Source organism: Gadus chalcogrammus, chromosome 14 (genome assembly GCF_026213295.1).
Source record: "Gadus chalcogrammus isolate NIFS_2021 chromosome 14, NIFS_Gcha_1.0, whole genome shotgun sequence".
NCBI lineage: Eukaryota > Metazoa > Chordata > Actinopteri > Gadiformes > Gadidae > Gadus > Gadus chalcogrammus.
The window spans coordinates 9,730,502-9,753,979 of record NC_079425.1 but is presented as its reverse complement, the minus strand read 5'-3'; the positions used below and the strand labels follow the sequence as shown (position 1 = coordinate 9,753,979).

General features: G+C 41.8%; 1 protein-coding gene across 4 annotated transcripts; it reads left to right on the top strand.

The window, feature by feature from the left end:
* Positions 1-40: 40 nt before the first annotated feature.
* On the top strand, positions 41-22,232 carry LOC130403138 (nuclear factor of activated T-cells 5-like). 4 transcript variants are annotated; one of them, XM_056607325.1, is made up of 14 exons: positions 41-295; positions 6,589-6,690; positions 10,422-11,073; positions 11,687-11,876; positions 12,307-12,497; positions 13,066-13,238; positions 14,660-14,794; positions 15,137-15,189; positions 15,763-15,895; positions 16,138-16,212; positions 16,305-16,402; positions 16,857-18,669; positions 18,816-19,064; positions 19,207-22,232. In XM_056607325.1, exons 1-13 carry the CDS (start codon positions 223-225, stop codon positions 19,055-19,057), a joined length of 3,930 nt encoding a protein of 1,309 aa, XP_056463300.1. In that variant the 5' UTR covers positions 41-222; the 3' UTR covers positions 19,058-19,064; positions 19,207-22,232. The 4 variants fall into 4 exon arrangements, with proteins under 4 accessions (XP_056463300.1, XP_056463299.1, XP_056463302.1 ...); XM_056607324.1 differs by having other exon boundaries at positions 6,562-6,690; XM_056607327.1 differs by lacking the exon at positions 41-295 and adding an exon at positions 9,774-9,836 and having other exon boundaries at positions 6,606-6,690.
* The last annotated feature ends 1,246 nt before the right edge of the window (positions 22,233-23,478 follow it).

Below are 23,478 nucleotides of genomic sequence, written 5' to 3'. Positions count from 1 at the left end.
CTCTCAGCCCCTCAGATCATAAACATTCACAATGAACCCGAACAACCGCCGTGGTTGACAGCCTGGGGCCGGCCAACTATAACCTAGATGATTTCATACACATGACTTATGTTAACTTTGTAACAAACTTTTATTTGAATTTTATCGAGGAAACAGTTCTCACGGAAAACGTCACGCTTTGTGTTAGAGCGTATCCAATTTCTCGAATCCAGAGGCACTGCGATGCCCTCTGACTTTATATCACTCTTCAGCGGAGACCTCGACCTGAATTCACCCAGATCTTTGTATTCTAAAGGTAACACACTTGCTTGTATTCTACGATTGTTTTCCTTATGTGTCTGTCATTTAGTTCTTTGGTATCAAATCCTTCATGTGATTTATTTATATAGCCTCGTGTCTGTTGACGTTCAGCGAAGTTTCTAGTTCATAAAATTTATCCGAAGTTTTATGGCACACTTACTGCCCTTAATCCTCGAATTTGTCCAGTTATTTTGTCGTCGATTTACATTGAAATGATTAGTCTTGGAAGATTGTGCATACAGTAACATTCTTTACCTACATCACCATTTAATGGACCCCCTCAAGTTAACCCTCAAGTTGAAAGGGAATACTGCAGAGAAATAGATAAATATGTGACGTGGGTCTCTGCCCAAAAAAGTCATTCCGGCATCCGGTTATGAGTAGCCCCAATGACGGGAATTGAAGAATACAAATTGTATTACAAATTTTCATTGACTGACGCATTGAAGAAAAAAAGAATGCTACAAGAATAGCTACTATTGGTCTATGGGTGTATGCTGATTGGCCATTATAAATTTGGTCCAGCAAATGTATACAATAATCATGTCATTAGGTATTCACAGAGTATCTGTGTCACCTGTTATTCTAGTTTATATTACCAATTATAATTGCAAGGGATGACATAACATTATAGGATGATTTGATTTTTTTCATTAAACGTACTTCATACTTGCCAATTTGCCAATGTGAGCATTGGCAAATATGTAGTTAGGGTTAGAAAGAAGTGGCATTTCATTTTAGAGCACTGGTTCTAGAGAATTATTTAAATGTGTTTGACTTTGGATATTATTGAATACAACAACAATTTGAAAGGTTTTCTTTTGAATATTATGTTGAGAATATGGAGCATGGGCTTACCTACTTTCTCTCTGAGAGGGCTTTTATAATTAGTACTTTTTGAAGATATATTTGTTGAACTGTATCACAATCTGATTATGGATATCTGATGGATCCATGTGGCATGAGAAAGTTTTGCTGGTGATAAGAGTTTTCAAACAAAATCTTTTAAAATAACAAAGTGTGGTAGTTATAGGTGTCATTTGGTTCAGTACATTGATACAGTTATTGACTATACTTTGGACCCTTTGGGTAAAAAGACAGAACTATGAAATTTCATCTTGAAAATATACCAGGAGTAAATAAAGGAAAAGGGATTGTTTGAAGGAAGTATTGCCATTGGGCCTGTATTGTATTTCAAAACACTAGGCTGACTTTTGTTAGAAAAGTCATTCTGTAAATTAAATAACACGTTTAAATAAGGTAAGGGATCTAATGGCAATTTTCTTTCATAAATATTGAGTAAGTAGAATGCCATTTTATGTTGAATAGAGTGTCAGGTTATCTGAAGACCTGGCATGTAGAATGAAATGGCTCTTCTTTGGACTTCAAAAGCCCCCCCCCCCCCCCCCACACTTAAATTGACACCAAAGCCATGCCAATCATTAACCATGTGGCCACTCTGTGTGTTAACCTGGGCTTACATAGCACTCCATTAATATTGACTTTGCTATGTTAAACAAACAAAGAGACCTGTGCTTAAAAATAGTCGATTGCCCTAAAAGCTTGTAGATTTCAGATGATGAAAGACTGCAGAGCGCACACATGCCCTTTTTTTCTAGGGAGCACTAATCGAATAGTTTTGGTTTCATTGTTTAAAAACAAAAACAGCTTAACCGGAATTTGGTAATGATACCAGTTGAATGTGTCCAAAGGAAATCCTTTCTAAGTGTTTTTTTAATTTAGAGAGATTCTAGCTAAGATAACTGTTTGAATCTCAAACAACCACTGATAGGGCATAATAGCCTTGGTTTGCTTGATTCATGGGAAGTGTAGTTTATGGGTTAAAATCTTTTAAATTATCGATAGGTAACCTTTTTGACTTTTTCTTGAGATGTGGCCGTTTTTTTATATTGTAATTCAATAATGGCATATTGTATGAACAGTATGAACAATATTTTCTAGATATTTTTGGCTAATGTTTAAAATATTATCTGGTTAGCTAAAAGCTTACAAGCCAAGTTCACATTTTGTTATTATTTTGTTTAGATGTTATTATTAAGTAGTCACGTTCCAAAAGTGGCAATAGTAGAACTCTCCTGGTAAGCGTTTTGCTTGCGTAGTAAAATAATCCTGTTTTGGGTCCTCTAGCCAGATCTAATCTGTAATATCTTACATGTTTTCTTTGCTTTACTTATGTTATTTACCATAGTAAAACATTTATTCAAAAGTCCATTGGTATCATAAATACACATCCTTTAGAAGAAACAAGACCAAGAACCTAATTGTTAACCTAAAACTCAGTAAATACTTAAGACTAGACCTAATCTGTCTCAAATATTTATGCATCGGCCAATAATTATACTACCGTACATGTTTTTGCGAATTGAAAGAGTTAACTCATTTCTAAAATATACCTTGTTAGCACATGTCAATAAATATGATAATGATAGCGATCGGACAGCATATCTCTCGCTTCTTATTGGCTAGTACTGGATGTGCGATACCCTTAAACACCCAATACACTCAGAGCGTGTCAGTAAGGCTTTCATTATTGAAGTATTTCAATTGGCTTGTGAGAAGAAGCGTTTCGGCTTTCAGGATAACTTGCAGCTAATGCTATAAACACTGTTGGTTCCACTTCAAGTGTTACTTATTTCAATTTAATCTTGTTGCCAGTGAGCTGATCTTTTCACAACTATCTCTTGCTTAAAGGGGATTCTTTTTACAGAGTCACATCTTTCAGACCTTGGATATTGTACATGGTACAAAGGAAATTCAGTCCTCATTCTGTCGTCGACAACTTTCTCAATTTCTTCTTTAAACGTATTTTATGTCTGATGCAACCGTCAATAACCCTGTCCTATCTGTCCCTGCATCCTGTTTGCTGTTGTTTATCATAAGCTGGCTCTTCATTCTTATCACTATAATATGATAAAGCTGAGTAAGATGTAGAGTGTAATGATTCAAGCCTTTACATATTACATTGGTGATGATGTCATGCAGTCTGGGAAGTAGTGTCTGTGATGTTTTCTCAGACAATACCCCATACTCTATACCTGCAAACTTGCGAGAACGGTCTGCATTGGTACACAGAGAGGGTACTAGTGTATGTAAAATATTATTCCCACTGTAATAGTAAGAATTGTTTTTTTTAAATAAGTACATGGTATCCCCTCAAAAAGATACCCATTTTGCATGCAGGAAATTGTATCCGATATACGTCTGTATATGATTGGAGCCAGTTCACTGAAATAGGTGAATCTGTGAATGAGTGAAAGATTGATGTAAGCAAACAAACATCAGATCAATGTACACTATGTGACTTCATTTGCACAGGAATCTCAGGAACAGACTACCGGTAATTTGCTTATTTTACTTCAATATCAATGTGGAACTAAATTGTTGTGTTAGGGGAAATCCAATGTTGTACTAACTACTACTAACCTCTTGAATACAGAGGGCGGCAACTCCTATACCCCGTCATAAAACTCAAGCAGAAGCCATTTCTTAATAGCATTCATCTTAGGAACTGAGAAAGTACTCTATATTTGTTTCTTCCTTTCCATTGAATCAAGCATCAAGTGTTTGCCTGACCGTGCCACTGGACAATTAAAGTCTTGTTTTTTCTTTCGTTCGGTAAATATGCTATATGAGTGTACGGTGAGATTAGGCATGCGATATTTTTACACTGTTGGCATTCAAGCCAACTGAGTGCACTGAAGAGAACTATGACTAGCTTCTTGTGCTCACTTGATTTGGTCCAAAAAATGAGTTTAGAATTGGCACTCGAATTTCCATCCCCTTTTTTCTTCCAATAAGGAGCTAAATGGCATGGCACTTCTTTAGATCCAAATAATATTTTAATGTACAGAATGCCATCCAGAAACGAAACATGTTTGTATATTTACAAATCAACCTAATCATTGCAAATAAAGATTCTAGTCATGTTCTGCAACCACTTTTTCCACCTCTTTTAACAGAGAAACAACAGAACAGAAGAATAACTAGTATAACCACTCGGATTAAGCTAATAATACATGATCAACACTTTGTAAGTTGCAAAATACCTTTGCAAAGTTTTGCCAGGATGTTTTGCTAATTGATGAAACATCCTGCATGCATGCACACAGACACACAGACACACACACACAAGCGCACACACACACACACACACACACACACACACACAGACACACGCACTCCAATGAGGGGAGCTGTTTCTCCTGGTGTGGGCCGTTGCCATGGGGTCAGTGGCAGCTCTGGCGTGCGCCTGGCTGTTAACATATCAGGGTTGTTGCAGAGGGTGTGCTGCCCTTTTTAAACACACTTCTTCCCTGCCACAAGTTTCTTTTTAATGTGCTCAACCAAGTGCCCATACGGTTCTTTTTCTCAACCCCGCTCACCTTTTACACAATTCATGCTTGACTGGCTACTCCAAACTACAGCTAACCTGTTGACCATATAGTATGGGCCCCTAGAAAATGTCCTTATCGTAAACAAAGCGAGGAAGACAAAGAGGAGGTGGGAGACTGAAGGGAAGTTACCAGTCACCCTGGCCCACAAAATAATAATGCCACGCCCCAGGTGCCAGGGCTAGTAAGAGCAAGCAGCAGGAATGTGAGAGAAATGAATGGGAGCGTAAGTCCTGCCTTTCACTTGGTGCGTGTTTTCTTTTTCACCTTTAGTCCCCCTGCTTACTGTATAAACGTATTCAAAGGCATGGTTTAGGGCATAAAGAGGCTCTTAACATATCTTGGATTTTTCAACAGAGCTTACATTACGTTTTGAATAAGAATGCCTCAGAAAACCACATTTTGGATTTCCAGACATCTTTCATCTTTCAAATTTTGTTTTTCAATTCCGTGCGAGTGGAACAAATACTGCCACGCGTTAGAATACAACTTTATTTTTCTTGAATACATTCTGGGACTGTGGAAACACTTTAAACAGGCCTACCAGTGATTCAAATTCTGCTCTAAGAGCTAAGTACATATTTTCTGTCGGTGCGGTGGGCACGCTGTTTACTGGAAGAACTTTTCAGCCACTGCACATGTTCTTGCATGTGCAGTCAGTCAATAAGGCCTCCCAATAAGAGCACTGTTAAACGGGTAGATGAAGGGGGAAGGTGTCAGAGTATAAGCTTTTTGTACGGGATATGTGTGTCTGCTGTGTGTGTGTGTGTGTGTGTGTGTGTGTGTGTGTGTGTGTGTGTGTGTGTGTGTGTGTGTGTGTGTGTGTGTGTGTGTGTGTGTGTGTGTGTGTGTGTGTGTGTGTGTGTGTGTGTGTGTGTGTGTGTGAGCGTGAGAGTGTGACTGTTTATGTTTGTGCGAGATAGATAGATAGATAGACAGTGTGTGTGTGTATGTGCGTGCGTGGGGGCATGAATGCAAGTTAAGCGAACCCAATTCAGATTGAACCAACTCTGCTGGGAACCAGTGTTCCTGCTCTGCCCAACTCTGGGCGGCTGTGGGGCTTTAGGATTTAAGAGGCTGCTGGTTTCAGTGTGTCCCAGGTTTGTATATTGTACGCAGCCAGTGGAAACAATGGTGACCGGGGGGTGTGAGTATCTGATACACACACCAACCCCCGGGACTCAGCTGCAAGTAATTAAAGCTGGCAGTTGGTAGAGGATAGTTGGAGGGCTATCCTCCAACTATCCTGCTGCTGTAAAGTTATAGAATAGTTTTTATAATTCAGAGCATGAATAGGGCTGCAAGTTCAAGTGCTATCGTGCTTGGGTTGCGATTTTGTCAAAATTGGTTGAGAAATCTATTCCTCTGTGTGAGCATGCTTATTTGTGTTGTATTATGTAGTGTTTAAGACGTTTCTCTGCTTTAAGGTTTCTGATATTTCACAGGTACTGCAAACATGTGTAGCTGTCCACCAGAGATACCTCATAGCACATCTACTGTTTACAAGTTTAATTTCCACTTGCAACACCTATTCAAGGGGATACGGATAGAGAATAATGAGCATGATATATTTTTAGATCAATCTAGTTCAAGACTTGAGGATTGGAGGAACAAAAATGGACGCACAAGCCTACACAAAACAGCTTTGGCAACTTTAGCATCAAATTTTCCCTTAATGGAAAATAAGAGTTTCTATTATATTCTGCTCTATTGTATTCTGGTAATATAATACGTAGGCATTTCGTAGGTTGGTGCTAGAAACCTAATTCCGGTACATAGTAGTACTATGCATGAATTTTTGTATCTTTTCTTTCTGCTGCTGACAACCCACAACATATTCTCTTCACAGAATCAGTTTATGATCTGCTTCCAACAGAGCTTCAGTTACCCTTCTCCAAGCATCAGAGCGAAGCAGCCATGAGCCAGACCAGTGGTGGAGACACCGGGCCAGCGCCAGCTCCAGCGGCCCTCGGACCGGGTGAGCTCCCCTTCCTATTGCCCTCTCCCACACCTCCAGGGACGGCTTTTCCACAGTCAAACGCGCTGGTGTGGCCCCCGGAGAATGTGGTCTTGAGCATGGTCATGAGTCGTGTCTTTTTGCACACAGTAGAAAAACAATAAACAAATCTAGAATAAAAATACCATTGCCCGAAGTGAATCTCCTTCAAGCTAAAATAAACAGCCCAATAAATGGCTTGCTTGAAGTACATGAAAACAATTAGAATGGGTTGGTGGTGGTTTAGTACAAGAGGCTTCACCTATAGGGCTTTCTCAAAGGGCTTTCAGGTTGGTTCACCTACTGTTTTCTTTGGCACACCAAAGCATTGAGCCTCCATGCTCTCACCTCAAGCTTGTTTGTTTACACTATAGTTATGCTGGCAGGTCAAATAGACATCTAGAGGTATTGTTTTTAACCGGAGTGTGGCTATTTGTGTTGGGTTCAAAGAAAAGAAAACAAAAAAAAGTCAATGGTTCATTTTAGTTATTTTCTTCATGTTATAAAAGCAAAAACAAAAACAAACATCTTTGTGCATGAATGTAGATTTAAATCATTGTCCTCACTAGCACTACTAAAGGTGTGTATTAAAACTGAAAGATAGGATCCTGTTAGAATCAACGCACTAGCAATGTGCTCTACAATGAAACATGAGTTTTGGATCCATATCAAATCAAGATTTAAAACCAGTTATAAAGCTAGCAATTTCACTCACGTGAACAGGGTCTGACTCTATCACAGACTCGCATAGCTTTAGTTCAGAAGTTACGTTTTATTTGCAATTCTTGCAAAGTATTGTGCAATGTTGGACAATTCTTGTAAGGTTTGTAATTTCTCCACATATCCCCTAATTGCCATACTTTACTTAAATGTGAAGTGTGTAGGATTTAGTTGCATCTAGAAGTGAGGTTGCTGATTAAAAAAGGGGGATGGCAATTCAAGGACCAACTCTTGGATCAAACCAACTTATCTTCACTATTTTAGACTATTAACCGTGCCCTGGTACATAACCATGAGGGACATACCGGTTGTTTTGAGATGAAGGCAGCGGATTCATCCGGTTTCACTTGGAAGAGTAATTGTTTCAACAAAATGAAAGTAAAAAAATTTGAATTCAACAGTCAAGTCCTACCTTCCATCCACTAATTATAACCTTTACGTTTCAGCCACTGGTTCCTGTGAGCTCTGTTATTTAAGCAATATCACACGAGAGGGAGGGCTGTTTAAGATAACCGCAATCCCTCTCATGTGATATTGTGTTCATACAACAGTTCAACATGTGCCATGTATTAGTTATCAAGAATACAACTATCATTTGTTTGTCTATTTTACCTTTTATTCGGCTCTGCCAACACAAATGGTTCCACAACTGGACTGGAACTGGAATGTTGCCAAGTAACACATAAACAATTTCCAGCACAATAACTTTATACTTTGTGATGGTATATATGTTACTGCAGGACAGCTACTTTTTCTATCATGTACATTTATCTGTATAAATTATTGTGCAACCAGGGAAACAGAGTCCTTTGACAATTCCGATGATTTCACAGCTTCTGATCAAAAATGTAATTAGCGGTTGTAACAAACAAAACTCTGTATAGCGGAATGATGCATGTGTAGTTAAAAGTCCCTGTGCTGCTATTTTCCATATCAGGACTCATGGTATGCCTCTTGTCGAATCAAATTAGGCAAGGCAAGGCAACTTATATATAGCACTTTTCATACACAAGGCATACTCAAAGTGCTTCACATATAAACATTGTCATACAATAAAAATAATATAATAGATATGTAAAAGAAAACATTTGCAAAAATTTAGTAAAATAGATCAGCATTTTATAGTGCAATGTATTTAAGATCAGATCAACAGTGTCTCTGGTACCAACGTCGCGACTCCAACTCGACCTAAAGGAACCTGGACCTTTCTCTGGGATTCCAACCCGGATTCTACTTTGATTACTTACTTTCAACTGCTATTTAATACAACGTTTGTACTGACAGTTAGTTTTGGCCATGTTATTTTATCATCATAACTGGACTTCCTATTTTGTGCTCTTAGAAGTGGCTTTGACATCAATGTTTTCCCTTGATATGGAACAATATGTTCTTAGTGTGCAGTAAAAAGCAGAAGAGAGCTTAGAGGTGATTATGAAACTAAACAACCAAAAAGATGTCCCCTCCCTCTCTGCTCTCTACCTTCCCACAATTTTCACAAAAAATGTACACCAATTTTTGAAAGTCAAGAAGTTACCCCCCAACCAATCAGGGAAGAGATGTCCGAGAGGTCAGAAATGTGCTGGTAGCTGTCTGAAATCTAAATTGGCTCAACCAGTGGTCATTCGGAGTAGCTGAGGGAATGCTATGTTATTTCAAATTTAACTCAGATAATAGCTCTTAAATCCTACCTACCTACATAACTTTTATAGTTATTGAAATGATGCCAACAATTGTAATAGATATATCAAATGGAAAATAATAAAAAAATTAATATTAATATATTAATATAATATTGAAGGACTTCAGCAGGAACTTCACGTCTTCAACGTCAAACAAATGAACATTATGAATTTGGAGCAGTTGTTTATCCATGCAATGCAAAATATGGTTTCACTGAAATATAATACATTTCAAAGTTGACATATTCACAGGTACATTTGATTGGATTGTTAACTTAATTATAACTTGTATTTTCTTTCTTCAAACTTTTTTAATACCCTTTTTCATTGTGCTATCCATTTCTTTGTTAATTTGCATGTTAGCAAAGACACCTCTGGCTATTTCCTCATGTAATCACTCGTTTAATCTGCAGCTTTCTGTGTCACCTGGCCTGAATAAATTCAGCTACGTCAAACGGATATGCAGTCAGCAGCAGTCTTAACATTCCAGTGCCTGATAGTAAACCCCAGACCTGTCATGCCACTTGACAACTTAATGACAACTAACAGGATCATTTATAAAATAATGTGTCAGCATGCTAAAAGAAACGCAACACATACAAAATAAAAATGAAATACTACATGTTCAGCTTTTATTGTTCATTCGCTGTCTCATTTTTATTCCAGGTAGTTCCCTCTGAAGCAGGGAGTGTCTGCATATAAAATGGTCTGCAGTTCTCTGCTTCATAGGTCAGAAGCTTGTTTATTTTGTCTCTGTGGCTACGTTCAGTCCCGACAAAACCTGTACAGCAAAAATGATCCAATTGGCATGCATCATCTTACACACATACACATAATGCTGGGCTTTCTTGGATAACATTGTCTTACTTATAGGCAATTCTGTAATCAGTAGATCAAATCAACCAAAGGCAAAATCAAAAGATGAGTCCTGACATGATTTGGCTTTTCATCGTCATTTTGCATTGTAATTCCTTTATCTACCATCACAGCTGGAAAATTCCTGCTGTCTAATTTTATTTTGGACTTTTAGAACAACTCTTTCCTGGCTTCACAATGTGTCATGCAAGCAACACACACACACACACACACACACACACACACACACACACACACACACACACACACACACACACACACACACACACACACACACACAATGCAGTAAAACAAAACCCCAGAAAATAATTGGGTAAACAAAGAAATGTATGAAAAAAAAAGTAAGCAATCAGTGACAAATTTTGCTGCTTTAACTGGGACTGCTAGCCAACGCTGTCGGAGGGGCCTTTATTAACGCTGTCCTTGTTTGCTCTGTAGATGCTTCCACCGTCTCCTCCTCTATGAGCGTGGGAGGAGCCCCCTGCAGTGCTTTTCCTGACACTTCCAGCTCCACCATGCATTTCACCGGCACCCTGGCCCCTGACAAGGCTGCAGGCCTCAACAGCGCCACCGCTGAGCCAGAAGACTCTAGAGTGGGGCCCCCAGATATCCTGGGTGCCGAGGCTGGGAATGGTAACAGTGGGAGTGCTGGGAACTGCAGAGCTGGCTCGGAGCAAGGAGGAGGAGGAGGAGGAGGAGGAGGGAGAGGAAGCTCCTCACAGGAGCAGCAACATCAGATGACCCCTTCCAAGCGCCGCACTGTGCTCATCATCCCCCCGCCGCCTGAGGACCTGTTTGACAACAGCTGTATGTCCTTGCAGACCGAGGCTACCCTCGACTCGGAGCAAAGCAACAGCATCTGGACGGAGGACTCTGTTTCCAATTTCAGCAACCTCAGCTCTAGCTCGTACAACGACAACACAGAGGTGCCCCGGAAGTCCCGGAAACGCACCCCTCGCCAGCGGCCGGGGCCTAAAAGCCTTTCCCTGGACAGTGGCAGTAAGGACATGTTTGACGCAGACAGCGCTAAAGGCCCACACTTTGTCCTCTCCCAGCTAGGCTCCGACAGCAAGCCTTGCCCCATAGGAAGGTATAGTCACCATCATAATGCATACTTCTCTGTTCAATGGTTGCGTAATAGTGTAATACCCGCTAGTCAGAGAGGTGGTTGGATCGGAGGTTAGGGAGTGGCAGGACGTTACGACACAGGATGTAAGCTTTGGTGAATCACGACGCAAAGTTAAAGTAAGCCTATAAGGGTTGTGGAAGGCTGATTAAGTACTAGTAGAGCGCACTCTGCTGTATTGACGGTTACAAGTCGGCATTGATGTCGGCAAATCATTTGAAAAAGCTCTACCAAAGAATATATATTTAAGGGCCTGCTCTTCTAGGACCTTGACACTTAATGGGCGTCTTTGACTTGCCTTATGTCATAAACACAATTTGATCCCAGCAGCAGAATTGTGTCACCAGCTACATAAAGACCAAGTGCATATTATGTGGCTATTCAGAGCCTCGTAATACACTTCTGGGTCACAGTTACAAAACATATGACATAAGTCAGACATATGATGCATAATACCACATTGGCTAGTATGACTATATCCACTATTCTAACAGGGAAGATAAAGTTGTCTAATAAATGACCCTTACCCAAGTCATACAACGGTAGATAACTGTTCTTTCCTCTGTGTCTCTCGCAGTGCTGCAGATGGACCGTCAACAACTATCCAGAAGGGCAGGATTTTGTCGATGCAGTACCCATCGAAGAGGGAGGGGAAGGAGCTGAAGATCATTGTGCAGCCTGAGACACAACACCGGGCCCGCTACTTGACCGAGGGCAGCAGGGGTTCGGTCAAAGACCGCACCCAGCAAGGCTTCCCCACCGTAAAGGTTAGCGTGGGACTCCTTCCGATAGTCCCTCCTCTATGTGATTGCTATCACAGCTTTTATTTTTACTCACTGCTGTAAAACTAGGGTTAGCAAGTTATTTGTACATGGATAGATAAATTATGTTATTTTTTTGAGTTAAAAGTACAACTTTCTCTGATTAAGATAATTGCTCTCCTGATTGTTTTTATTTTGATACCTATAACCTGAAAATATAATAGCAATAACTGGAGCTACGACATCAGATACTAGACGTTGCTAATGTGGAAACTAACATAGTCCAGGTTTCAATGTGCTCATTGTTTAAGGACATTATATACATTCTTGTTGTTCAAACTTTTACTGAAATGAAATGAGACACATTTAAAACGTCTCTGAAACGCATATATGGTAGGTTATAGCTGACACGTTCTCTGTTAATCCTCTCGCACAGCTGGAGGGCGTGAACGAGCCAGTACTGCTGCAAGTATTTGTGGCTAATGACACTGGGCGGGTGAGACCCCATGGCTTCTACCAGGCCTGCAGAGTCACTGGACGCAACACCACAGCTTGCAAGGAGCTGGACATTGAGGGCACCACCGTGATTGAGGTTCCTCTCGACCCCAGCACCAGCATGACAATAGCGTATGTACCTTTCCTCAATGTTAACACTACAACTGTGGAGGGTTCCCTTCGTTTGTATGACTGTGCCAACTGAATAGGATCCTGACCTCTCGTCAACAACGATTAGTTTTCAGCCATTACTCTTTCTTTGAATTGTCACGTCTGCATTTATGGAATGCAGTTTGGTGGTGAAATGCACACTTACCTCTGTGTTGTCTATTTACCTGAAACAATGTGGATGCTTTGGTCTGAGATAACCGCGCCCCCCATATTTCATCAGTAATGTGAAATTGTGAAATAAATGTGGCATTCAATGAATAAATGTGAGCCAAAGCTGTTTTACTGTGTCTTATGTACACAAACGAAAGACGCACAGCACGACCTCCCCTCTTGCGTGTCACTGCCTTGAAAAGGCAACGTATTCCCGAACCTGACCGTTGTGGTGAAGTATGTCTTCACCACAGCATTATGAAATGAAAGTCCCCTGAAATAAATGAACATGGCATTGTGAAATAAAAGTCCCCGAAAATAAAGTAGACCTTTTGGAAAAACATCCTTTTTTACTGACGTTGGCGGTTGTTTCCTGCAGGGTGGACTGCGTGGGCATCCTGAAGCTCCGTAACGCTGACGTCGAGGCCCGCATCGGCGTCGCCGGCTCCAAGAAGAAGAGCACCCGGGCTCGGCTGGTGTTCCGGGTCAACGTCCCAGGTCCGGATGGGTCGCTCCTCACCTTGCAGACCCCCTCGTCCCCCATCCTCTGCAGTGAGTCACTCCTGTTTTCTTCTCCTGTGTTTAAATAGTTCAACGCATCGGACTGATCTATTGTTGGTTGTGTCAACTTGACCGGATGGCGATACCACAATGACACCCAAGGGGTTAAAGCCATTTCAAAAGTGCACCAGAGATAGTTGAGCTGTAAACTACTTGAACCAGTTAATATTTTGAATGATTAACCAATTGCCCTTTTGAAACATGCGGTTTAACGTCTTATGTTTGACCTAGCCCCGGGACGGGATGACATTGTCTTTTGATGTCAGAGACAATGTGAGTAGTTGGCTCTCAAGGGTTTAGGGTGTGGTCTCTTTAAAGAAAAAACTAAACAGGAAAGACTGCTGTGAGCCAGAAGAGAGATCTTTTTTGTGTGTGGATATGGAAGAGCTGTGTGTCGAATAAAAAGAAAGGAAAGAAATAAATAAATAAACAAAGGTGCATTGACGTCCATTGTTTACAGACAGCCAACACGCAATTTAAGGAAACATCTTTCAACAAGATATTTATTTGGGAATGTATAAATGTGTGTGTGTGTGTGTGTGTGTGTGTGTGTGTGTGTGTGTGTGTGTGTGTGTGTGTGTGTGTGTGTGTGTGTGTGTGTGTGTGTGTGTGTGTGTGTGTGTGTGTGTGTGTGTGTGTGTGTGTGTGTGTGGTAAAGCAACAGTGTCACGTAGGAAAAACATTAAATGCGAGACAGCGGTTGGAGAAGGAGGGGCCGGGGCTTGTTTCTAACAACAACATTTGAACAAGCTCAAAGAGAATTTGGAAATACTACGCTTCTACAGCGCTTATATAAAATTAGTTACCTGTGTTTCCAATATTTCTCAGAAAAGGGCCATAGATTCTTAAAGGATAATACCGGTCTTTGTGATTAAACCACCATAGCCCCCGGCTCCACTTAAACATCTGTTACCAATATAATGCAAAAAGACTTTGTTTTATCATGAGCACGATTCTTGCAACTAGTGTAAACAGAGGCCTTTAGCACTTTTGTCTTTTGGAATCAATGCATGTCGTATCAGGACGTTTTTGAACGACACATACCCTGAGTTTACACAGGAACATCTTGTCACGAAGATCCATGTGCTACTGCTATAGTTTACCTCGTTGACAGGCACGTTCATGCTAACCGCATTTCGGCAGAATCAGTCATTTTATCAAACGATATTGGTAACGTATGTTTTAGTGGAGCCAGGAGACCGTCATGAGATCTGATCACCCAGAAAGTATGGTCCCCTGAGGCATTCTCTAATTGTATACTGCAACGGCACTTGTTCGCTGCACTGCCTTGTCTTGACATGCATGTTACTAACACAATGCCTATTTAGCATTTCCCAGCTTCATGGTATACATAACTGTGTGGTCCTAGAAAAGCCATAGGTTAACCATATGTCCTGGTGTCCTGTCTGCAGCCCAACCTGCAGGGCTGCCTGAGATCCTGAAGAAGTCACTCCACAGCTGTTCAGTGAGGGGAGGGGCGGAGGTCTTCATCATCGGCAAGAACTTTCTTAAGGACACCAAAGTCATTTTTCAAGAAAATATATCCGGTAAGAATCTGATGTTTTATTATTATTGTAGTATTGCCTGTTGTCTGTCTCTGTCTTTGTCTGTAGTGTTTCTCTCTGTCTGTCTGTCTGTCTGTCTGTCTGTCTGTCTGTCTGTCTGTCTGTGTTTGTCTCTCTCTCTCTCTCTCTCTCTCTCTCTCTCTCTCTCTCTCTCTCTCTCTCTCTCTCTCTCTCTCTCTCTCTCTCTCTCTCTCTCTCTCTCTCTCTCTGTATGTATGTATGTATGTATGTATGTATGTATGTATGTATGTATGTACGTACGTACGAGTGTAACATAATAATAACAGCAATCAGAATATTACATTTATACTCTTTCCGTTTCAGATGAGAACTCCTGGAAGGAGGAGGCTGAGATTGACATGGAGCTTTTTCACCAGGTAAACAAGGCACGCATTCTTTCAGGTCCCAGACAATTCATCTCCTTACCCTGAGAATATTAGTAGCAGTAGCCAGTTCAGCATTGTAAACAAGCTTAGATGTAATCATCTTAAATGGCTACTGGTACCAAGGTTTCAGTGGTTTCATTGTGTTCTGACCTAATTATGCAGAGCCTTAGAGGCTGAACGGAGTTTCAACAATCCATCTCAATCTAAGCTGAATGGTCTGGTCCAAATGACTGTTAGCACAATCATGCAAAGTTGTGAGAAAAAAAAAAGTTGTGTTTTGGGGATTATATCAATATAAATCATAGATATGTTTTGAATATACGATTATATTTTATTATAGATTTTATTACTTAAAGTGAGCAATTTAATTCTGTTTTCTATATGAAGTGTTTTTCAAAATCTGTAATTAACTTATTTCTCTGAATTGTACTTAGTTGTAGTTGTTGCTTTTGCATGAAAAATTTATCCGGTACCCCCGTGTATATAATAAGCACCTTCTAATCGGACTATTTGTGTTTTTTTCTCTTCGGCTTTGTTCTACACATATGATATAACTCCTGCCAGAATCACTTGATAGTGAAAGTTCCTCCATACCAGAACCAGGACACGTCCTCCTCAGTGTGCGTGGGTATCTATGTGCTGACTAACGCTGGACGATCCAACGACGTGCAGCCGTTCACCTACACCCCAGACCCTGGTAGGTTGGGTGCACCTACTCCTGTTACAATCCTCTAAAACTCCTCTTTAAGGATGTTATTTGGAAACATATCTGCATTTATAGCAAAAAAATCTCTCTCTCTCTCTCTCTCTCTCTCTCTCTCTCTCTCTCTCTCTCTCTCTCTCTCTCTCTCTCTCTCTCTCTCTCTCTCTCTCTCTCTCTCTCTCTCTCTCTCTCTCTCTCTCTCTCTCTCTCTCTCTCTCTCTCTCATGTTCTTGCAGCCAAAAAGGATGTTTCCGTCAAAAATGAGCGCTCCTCTCCAGTGAAGCCTTGCCCCTATGAAGGAAAAGTTGAAGGTGATTAAATGCATCCAAATCAGTGTCAGTGTAAAATAATTGTATTTCTAATTTGTATTCCCTACTAACTTACATTGTATATTGCTTCGCAGCTTTAGATCCCAGTTCTTTGATGCTGCCCCATGTGAAGAGAGAAGACATCACGCCGATGGATGTGTCGAGCAACCTCACTCATACCAGAGTGTTTAAGGTGGTGCATTTGTTTGGGACTATCGTACTATTGTTACGTGAAACTGTTACCTTTAATTGGTTGTGAAATATTGGCGATTTCATTGTGTGCAATGCTACACAATATTGAAAAGCAGTGATCAAATGAACAGAACTGTTTGATATACAGGTGTAACATGTATATTTACATTTGGGGCATTTAGCAGGTGCTTTTATCCAAAGTCACTTAAAACAAGTACATTTGTCATAAGAAATTGAAAAATATATATCTCTGTCTGTGCATTACGAATGTTACCTTGGGTTAACCCATTCCCCTTAAACATCAAAGACAGCTAGGATAAGGATATAACATATATCTATAGCTATAGATATAGCAACGTATATCCCCATCACTTGACTGTGGACTAAGAATGACTTTGTTCCTTGAACTCTTGAAATAAGGGCCCTTCTAAACATGCTGTCTTGTTGTTTTCCAGCCGCCCACGGACATGATGTGTCAAGCCAGGCAGAGCGCAGACATCCCGCCCTGCCGCCTCACCAACAAGGTGTTCCCCGTCCTGCCTCAGACCGTGGCCGGAGACGGGGACAATGTGGCGCCTGCGGCGGCCGTCCTGCAGAGCCAAGACCTCTCCAACGCTAGCGGCTTCGCTGTGCCCGCGGAGTCTCTGCTCCAGGCGCCGGGGGCGCCCCAGCCTTTCCGCATGGAGCCCAGAGAGAGGCGCTGCCCCAGCCCCGGGCCGGTGGGCCGACTGCGTAGGGAACCGGCTTCCCAACAGCAGCACCGACTGCCCCTCTTGCCCCTGGAGGAGATCGAACAGGCTGTGAGGCAGCTTCAGGCCACCGGGTTCTATAGGCACCCGCTGCAGTCTGACAACGCGATGGCCGAACAGCAGCAATGTCAACAACACATTCAGCAGCAACAACAACAACAACAACAAATCCAAAAGCAACATATTCATCAGCAGCAGCAGATCCAAACACAACACATTCAACAGCAGCAGCAGCAGCAGCAACAACAACTGCAGCAACTGTATCAGTCACAAATCCCCATGGAGTGTACCATGTTTCATGGCACCTCGAGGGGGGACAACGCTGAACAGCAGGGCTCCCCGCAGGGGTCGGTCCCAAACCGTGGATCCCTGTTCCAGCAGGCTCAGCAGCAGACAAGTGAGCAGCTCCTCCCTCTTCAAACCAGCTTCCTGCAGCAGACCCCCTCGCTCGCCTCCCCGCCGCGGTTCCACAGACAAAGCTCCATGGCGGAGGCCCGCGAGCCGCCGGCGGCGGTGTTTCACGCTCAGAAGGCCTCTTGCGCGCAGGAACACCTGCAGGCGACGCTCTTCCCGAATAACCTGACCGCGCTGAGCGGCAGCAGTCTGGCTCCGGAGCAGCAGCAGCAGCAGCAGCAGCAGCAGCAGCAGCAGCAGCAGCAGCCCGCCCCCTCCTTCCTGCCCCAGACGTCCTTACCATCGCAGCCCCAGCAGCAGCAGCAGATGGCTTTCCTCAACGCGTTGCAGACCACGGTCCCAGAGCCCCAGCCCGTGTTCCAGGCTCAGACCCAGCTCGCCCCCATTCAGCGGGGGACCCCTATGGAGCAGCAGCAGGCAGCCCAGCCCCAGACGCAATCTCCCCAGCAGACCTTCCAGAATATACCCCCGCATCCCGTCGCGAGCACCCTCTCCCCGGGCCAGCAGCAGGCCGGGCTGCTCTTCCACACCAACCCCAACCTGTCCAGCCAGGACCAGCCCTCCAGCCTCCTGTTCAGCGGCCAGGGCCCGATGCCTCCCTTGAGCAGCAGCAGCCTCTCTACCCAGCAACCTCCGAACCCCTCGCTGCTCTTCTCTCAGGCCAGCATGGTGCCGGTCGGCCAGCAGGACCGCTCAGAGCCGATGGCCCTGGGAAACCCAAGCCAGCAGCGGCAGCAGGTCCTATTCCCCCAGCAGCCGCCGCCGCCGCCGCAGCAGCAGCCCATGCAGCAGCCCATGCAGCAGCCCATGCAGCAGCCCATGCAGCTGGGTGGCAGCTCTCAGAGCACCCAACAGCCGCCCGTCTCCATCTTCATCCCACAGGCCAACATGGCCGCCTTACAAGGGGGCATGGCTGCTCAGGAGCTTCCTCCGGCCACCATCTTCTCCTCCCAGAGCGGAGCCGCAGGCCTCCAGGCCACCAGCTCGTCCCCCCCCGTGAAGCAGCCAGGCTCCCTGTTCCAGGCGGCGGTGGGCGGCGGGGCCCGGGGCCAGCCCAGTCACCCTCGGCAGCCCCCCGGCCTCTTCCTCTTCGGAATGGAAAATGGTAAAAAAAAAAAAAGCGAACAAGAAACGGGGGAAAGACGCCTCTTTCATGATAGAGACATGATGATGAGATTGTAATGAATTGAGACGATGTCCGTGTGCTACACTGATCCGATCTTTCTCCCGCGTCTGTCCCGTCCCATACAGAGTGCAGCCAGATGATGAATGCCCCCGGGACCTCCCTGTCGGATCACATCATAGCCATCAGTCAGTCTGGCCAGAACCAGAGGGAGAGCGAGGCACACATCCAGTCCCTTTTCATTCAGTCTTTGTCCGAATCTGGGACGATCCAGAATACCATGGCCTCGTCGCAGAACATGGAGAAAATGGAGGATCTGTTGATCAGCTTGCAGCAGGAGCCAGGGAACAACTTAACACGCTCCTACTAACACACAGGTTAGTTTGTACTTTCAACAAATATGTGGCTCACATTATTTTTCTTAATTCTGCTTAAGCCATTGTGCTGTCACTTTGCATGGTGTATAATAAGTATTGTTTTTCCTCACTAAGATGGTTCCCTCTTTTCTTTCTTTCTTAGGTTCTGTGAGGTAAAAGCTGTGAAACGTGAACTGGATGATGAGCATTTGTATTTGTTGGAGCATTCTTTCGAAGGAGGATCCTCATAATCATACTCGTGAGCAGCAAGGGGCGCCATAGGCTATGTGTGACACTAGACCCAGGTCTATTGCTCGGCTGCGCCTTTTTATTTTTTCAGTCTCCATTCTTCAGCTGCCATTCTTCAAATATCTAACATTCACAGTTCCTCCCTGCAGGACATCAGGACACCGATACCTGCTAACACGTTCTAGCATCTACACACATCCAAAATACTTTTATTACCGATGAGAAGATTGTGTTTATTATACATGAATCTACATTTGCATTGACGATTACAAAACTGAGGTGAAAATATGTAAACGTTGTAGGCATAATAAGCACATCATGGTGCTCTTTGCAATGGCAGTGACTCTACTATTACTGTATTTTATTTACATTTGACTGCATTTATACTGCATTCGAAAAATGTAGGTTGAGAAAAAATTGTATTAATAGGAAACAAAGCTATTATTTTTACCTAAACCTGCACTATGTACGTTTTTCCCATTAGCAGCCTGTAGTGGCTGAAATTGACGCTACAATTATAGCTTTATATTTTTCAGACAACCATCCCTTTTAGATTTAGCAAAATATGACCTGAATAGAGAAAGTATTACAGAGGAAAATTACTGAGATGGATCACTATTTTGGAGAAAAAGTTTATTTCAGTAAATTGTTGCTGTAGAAAGGAAAAAAAAGTCTACGTATAGTATATAGATTTGAAATACACCTTTTTACAGATCTATTATTCTACTGAATGCATTTCTCTCACTGCATAAGCATCTACTGCTTTGATGATCGTTCTCATAGTTATTAAAATAATTAATTGGATTCAAGCCAAAGTGCAGTTTTACAGCGAGATTTTAATCCAACTATTACTACTACTATTACTATCATTTCAACCCCAATATTTAAATATAATATATATTTATTATATTTATATATATAGCCTATATAATTATATATATAACTATTTTTTATGGGAAAGCCTTTTTAGAAATAATCTAAATTAACATATATCAGAGGTGACAATGTCATCTGGGTCAATTTATAGCAAAAAGTTTAAACTAACTATATCTCTATAGATGTAAATGTATTTAAAATGATACTGTACGTGTGGTTATTGTACGTTAATAGTGAAATATCAAAGTTATATCACATTGTTGAATGTGTTTGTGTTGCATGATACTGCGTCAGGAACGCATCAAATTGGAATAGTATTCTATATTTTAGAAATATTATACTGGATTTGTTTCGATAAAATTAATTAAGATTGTTTGGTTAGATTTACCTTTTTAAACAGTTTTTATGTTCTGGTCAAATATGCCCACCACAAATATTGTTTTTAAAATCTTGTATTATACTTCATGATTCCGAGTAGGCCTTGATAAGAAAAAGTTGACAGTACCTTTGTTTTGATTAAGGCCAGTTTTATGGCTTGCATGTTTGTTTATTTGTTCTTGTTGTATTCTATTTTATTTTAAGGATTCTCTTTTTTTGTCTGGACTGTGTAAACAAAATGGCTAAGATTCTCATTGCGAGATATCCATCTGCTAACTGTAATTGTTTATTAGCGCATTGTGGGATGGGAACCATCTTTTTGTGTTTCCTACAGGCCATGTAATGCATGTGCTGTGACTGTTCTCTGAGTTCAACTGATCTCTGAGGATGGTTCCACTCTTTCAGTCCATGTACTGTTTTTGCTGTAACAAGGAACTGATCTGTGATGATGGTTCAAGAATGTATCATTGTAATGGTCTACATTTCTATAAGTACTGTATGTAGGAAAAAGGTTAAACTCATTGAATTGTATCGACTCTTAAAAGTGACCTTGTAATAAAGAGGATGCAATATCTATTTTGTAATGTGACCGGTTAGGTATGGTTTGACCACATTGTCTATTTTGACCTCTATTTCTTGAGCTCTCCTTTTGGGTGTGTAATGGGACCATCGGTTTTACACATGTGACATTCAGCTATTATTTTGCTGTGTAATATCTATTCTGTGTTACACAATAATATTTATGTGTAATTAAATTGACACCAGCAATGTGATTTATATGGCATCTGTCAAAACTCTTAAAAGTCGGGTTCACACCTTCTTAAAAATCGTGTGTACACTGAGATTTTTCTTCATTTACTTCATAAAACGACCAGACTGACTAATTTTCAAATGATTGGAAAGGTTTTATTAATCAACCTCTCGTTCTTTGAGAGTTCCAATCATAATTTTTGGAATTTTTGGAAAACAGAATGTTTTGCATAATCTTACATACAATCTCACATAGTAGTATCCATATCCCTACAGACAATGTGACATTTAACATAATACTAAATCCACAATTTAACCTAAATTTACAACAAAAAATGAAACATGGGGCCTTACATTACATTTACATTTAGGGCATTTAGCAGACGCTTTTATCCAAAGCGACTTACAATAAGTACATTTGTCATAGTGAAACAATATATCGCTGTCAGTACAGTAAAGATGTTCATAGAGCCAAGTGCAAGTACTAACAATCGCAAGGCTAACCCATTCCCTGTGTACAGCAATGGTAGCAGCTACTGCAGATGTTACACAATTAAGTAGTATGAATAAGTGCAATGCAGATAAAGTGAGTACAATAAGTGCGTACATTAAGTGTCAGGACGTACAACATATAATGGTGCCTGGAAGGGGCTGGGTAGCTATGCAGAGTCGCACTGAACTCTGAACAGGTGAGTTTTGAGTCTTTTGCAAGCTGGTGAGCGACTCTGCGATCCTGACATCGGCAGGGAGCCAGTACCATAATCTTGAATCTGATGCAAGGTACTACAGGGAGCCATTGGAGGTCCCGGAAGAGGGGGGTCACATGGGAGAACTTCGGTAGGTTGTACACGAGGCGCGCTGCCGCATTCTGGATGTGCTGCAAAGGTTTAATCGCAGAGGCAGGGAGTCCAGCCAGGAGCGAGTTGCAGTAGTCGAGGCGGGAGATGACCAGTGATTGGAATAGAAGCTGAGCTGCTTCCCTTGTGAGGAAAGGCCGGATCCTGCGGACGTTGTAAGGTGCAAATCTGTAGGATCAGTCCACCGCAGTGATGTTTGCGGTGCAGCATAACTGATTGTCCAGTACAACACCGAGGCTTCTGGCAGTTGGAGAAGGAGATACAGTGATGTTCTCAACAGTGACCAGTAAGTCCATGTGTGGGCAATCTTTCCCTGGCATTAGGAGGAGCTCAGTCTTGTTGAGGTTAAGCCTCAGGTGATTGGCAGTTGTCCAAGTGCTGACGTCTGCCAGACATTCAGATATGCGTGTTGCTATCAGGGCTTTGTCAGATGAGGGGAAAGAGAGAAATAGCTGAGTGTCGTCAGCATAGCAGTGATAGGAAAAGCTGTGTGATGTTATCACAGAGCCCAGGGATCTGGTATAGAGGGAGAACAGAAGAGGCCCCAGTACCGAGCCTTGAGGGATACCAGTTTCAAGCGTGCAAGGTTTACATTAGACTCCATTCACATAATAATAAAAGCAACCGTTATTCAAACAAAATTCAAACAAATTTTGACATACAGTATTAATACTATAGAAAGGGCTGTATCAAATTTGACATAAATCCACAATACTGTACGCACCATAGAAGGAAATATGGAGTCTTACATCAAACTACATTGACACAAATATTATCCATCCAAAATGCAACAATCTGACATCATACATCTTATGTTATTGAAATAAAAATGTCTGCTAACTACTACAGCAATCAGAATGAGAAAATCTATTTTTATTGATTTTTGGTGAATATTTTAACTATTAATTGCATACTGATTCGCCATAATGCAAAATATCAGCAAATAATCACCTGTAGTAGGTAATAGCCCACCATGGGCAACTACTACAGCAATCAGAATGAGAAAATGTGGTGAACATTTTAAACTAGTAAATGCATTTCCTGCAGAAAATGCGGTGAGTGCCGTAATGCAAAATTAGGTTGAAAATATTTTCATAGAATAAGACATAAAGAAACGTTAAAAGGCTAAAATCAAGTGAAGAGATTTGAACAAAAGTTCAACAATGTAAACATACACACCATTTAAGAAAATGTAAATGGTTGGAAACAAATAAAGTGACTGAATGAAAAGCGCAAAGCATTGCTAAAAATGCAGAAATGTAAAATGAATTGAACTGAAGAATCTGAAAGGTCAAATGTATTGCCCTGCACTGCTGGTGTGTGTG

Bases quoted from the DNA above. Each gene is read 5' to 3' on its own strand.
- LOC130403138 (XM_056607324.1), top strand. From the start codon at position 223: ATGCCCTCTGACTTTATATCACTCTTCAGCGGAGACCTCGACCTGAAT. The intron at 6,691-10,421 runs GTGAGCTCCCCT...TTTGCTCTGTAG, and splicing joins TCCAGCGGCCCTCGGACCGG to ATGCTTCCACCGTCTCCTCC. The intron at 12,498-13,065 runs GTATGTACCTTT...TGTTTCCTGCAG, and splicing joins AGCACCAGCATGACAATAGC to GGTGGACTGCGTGGGCATCC.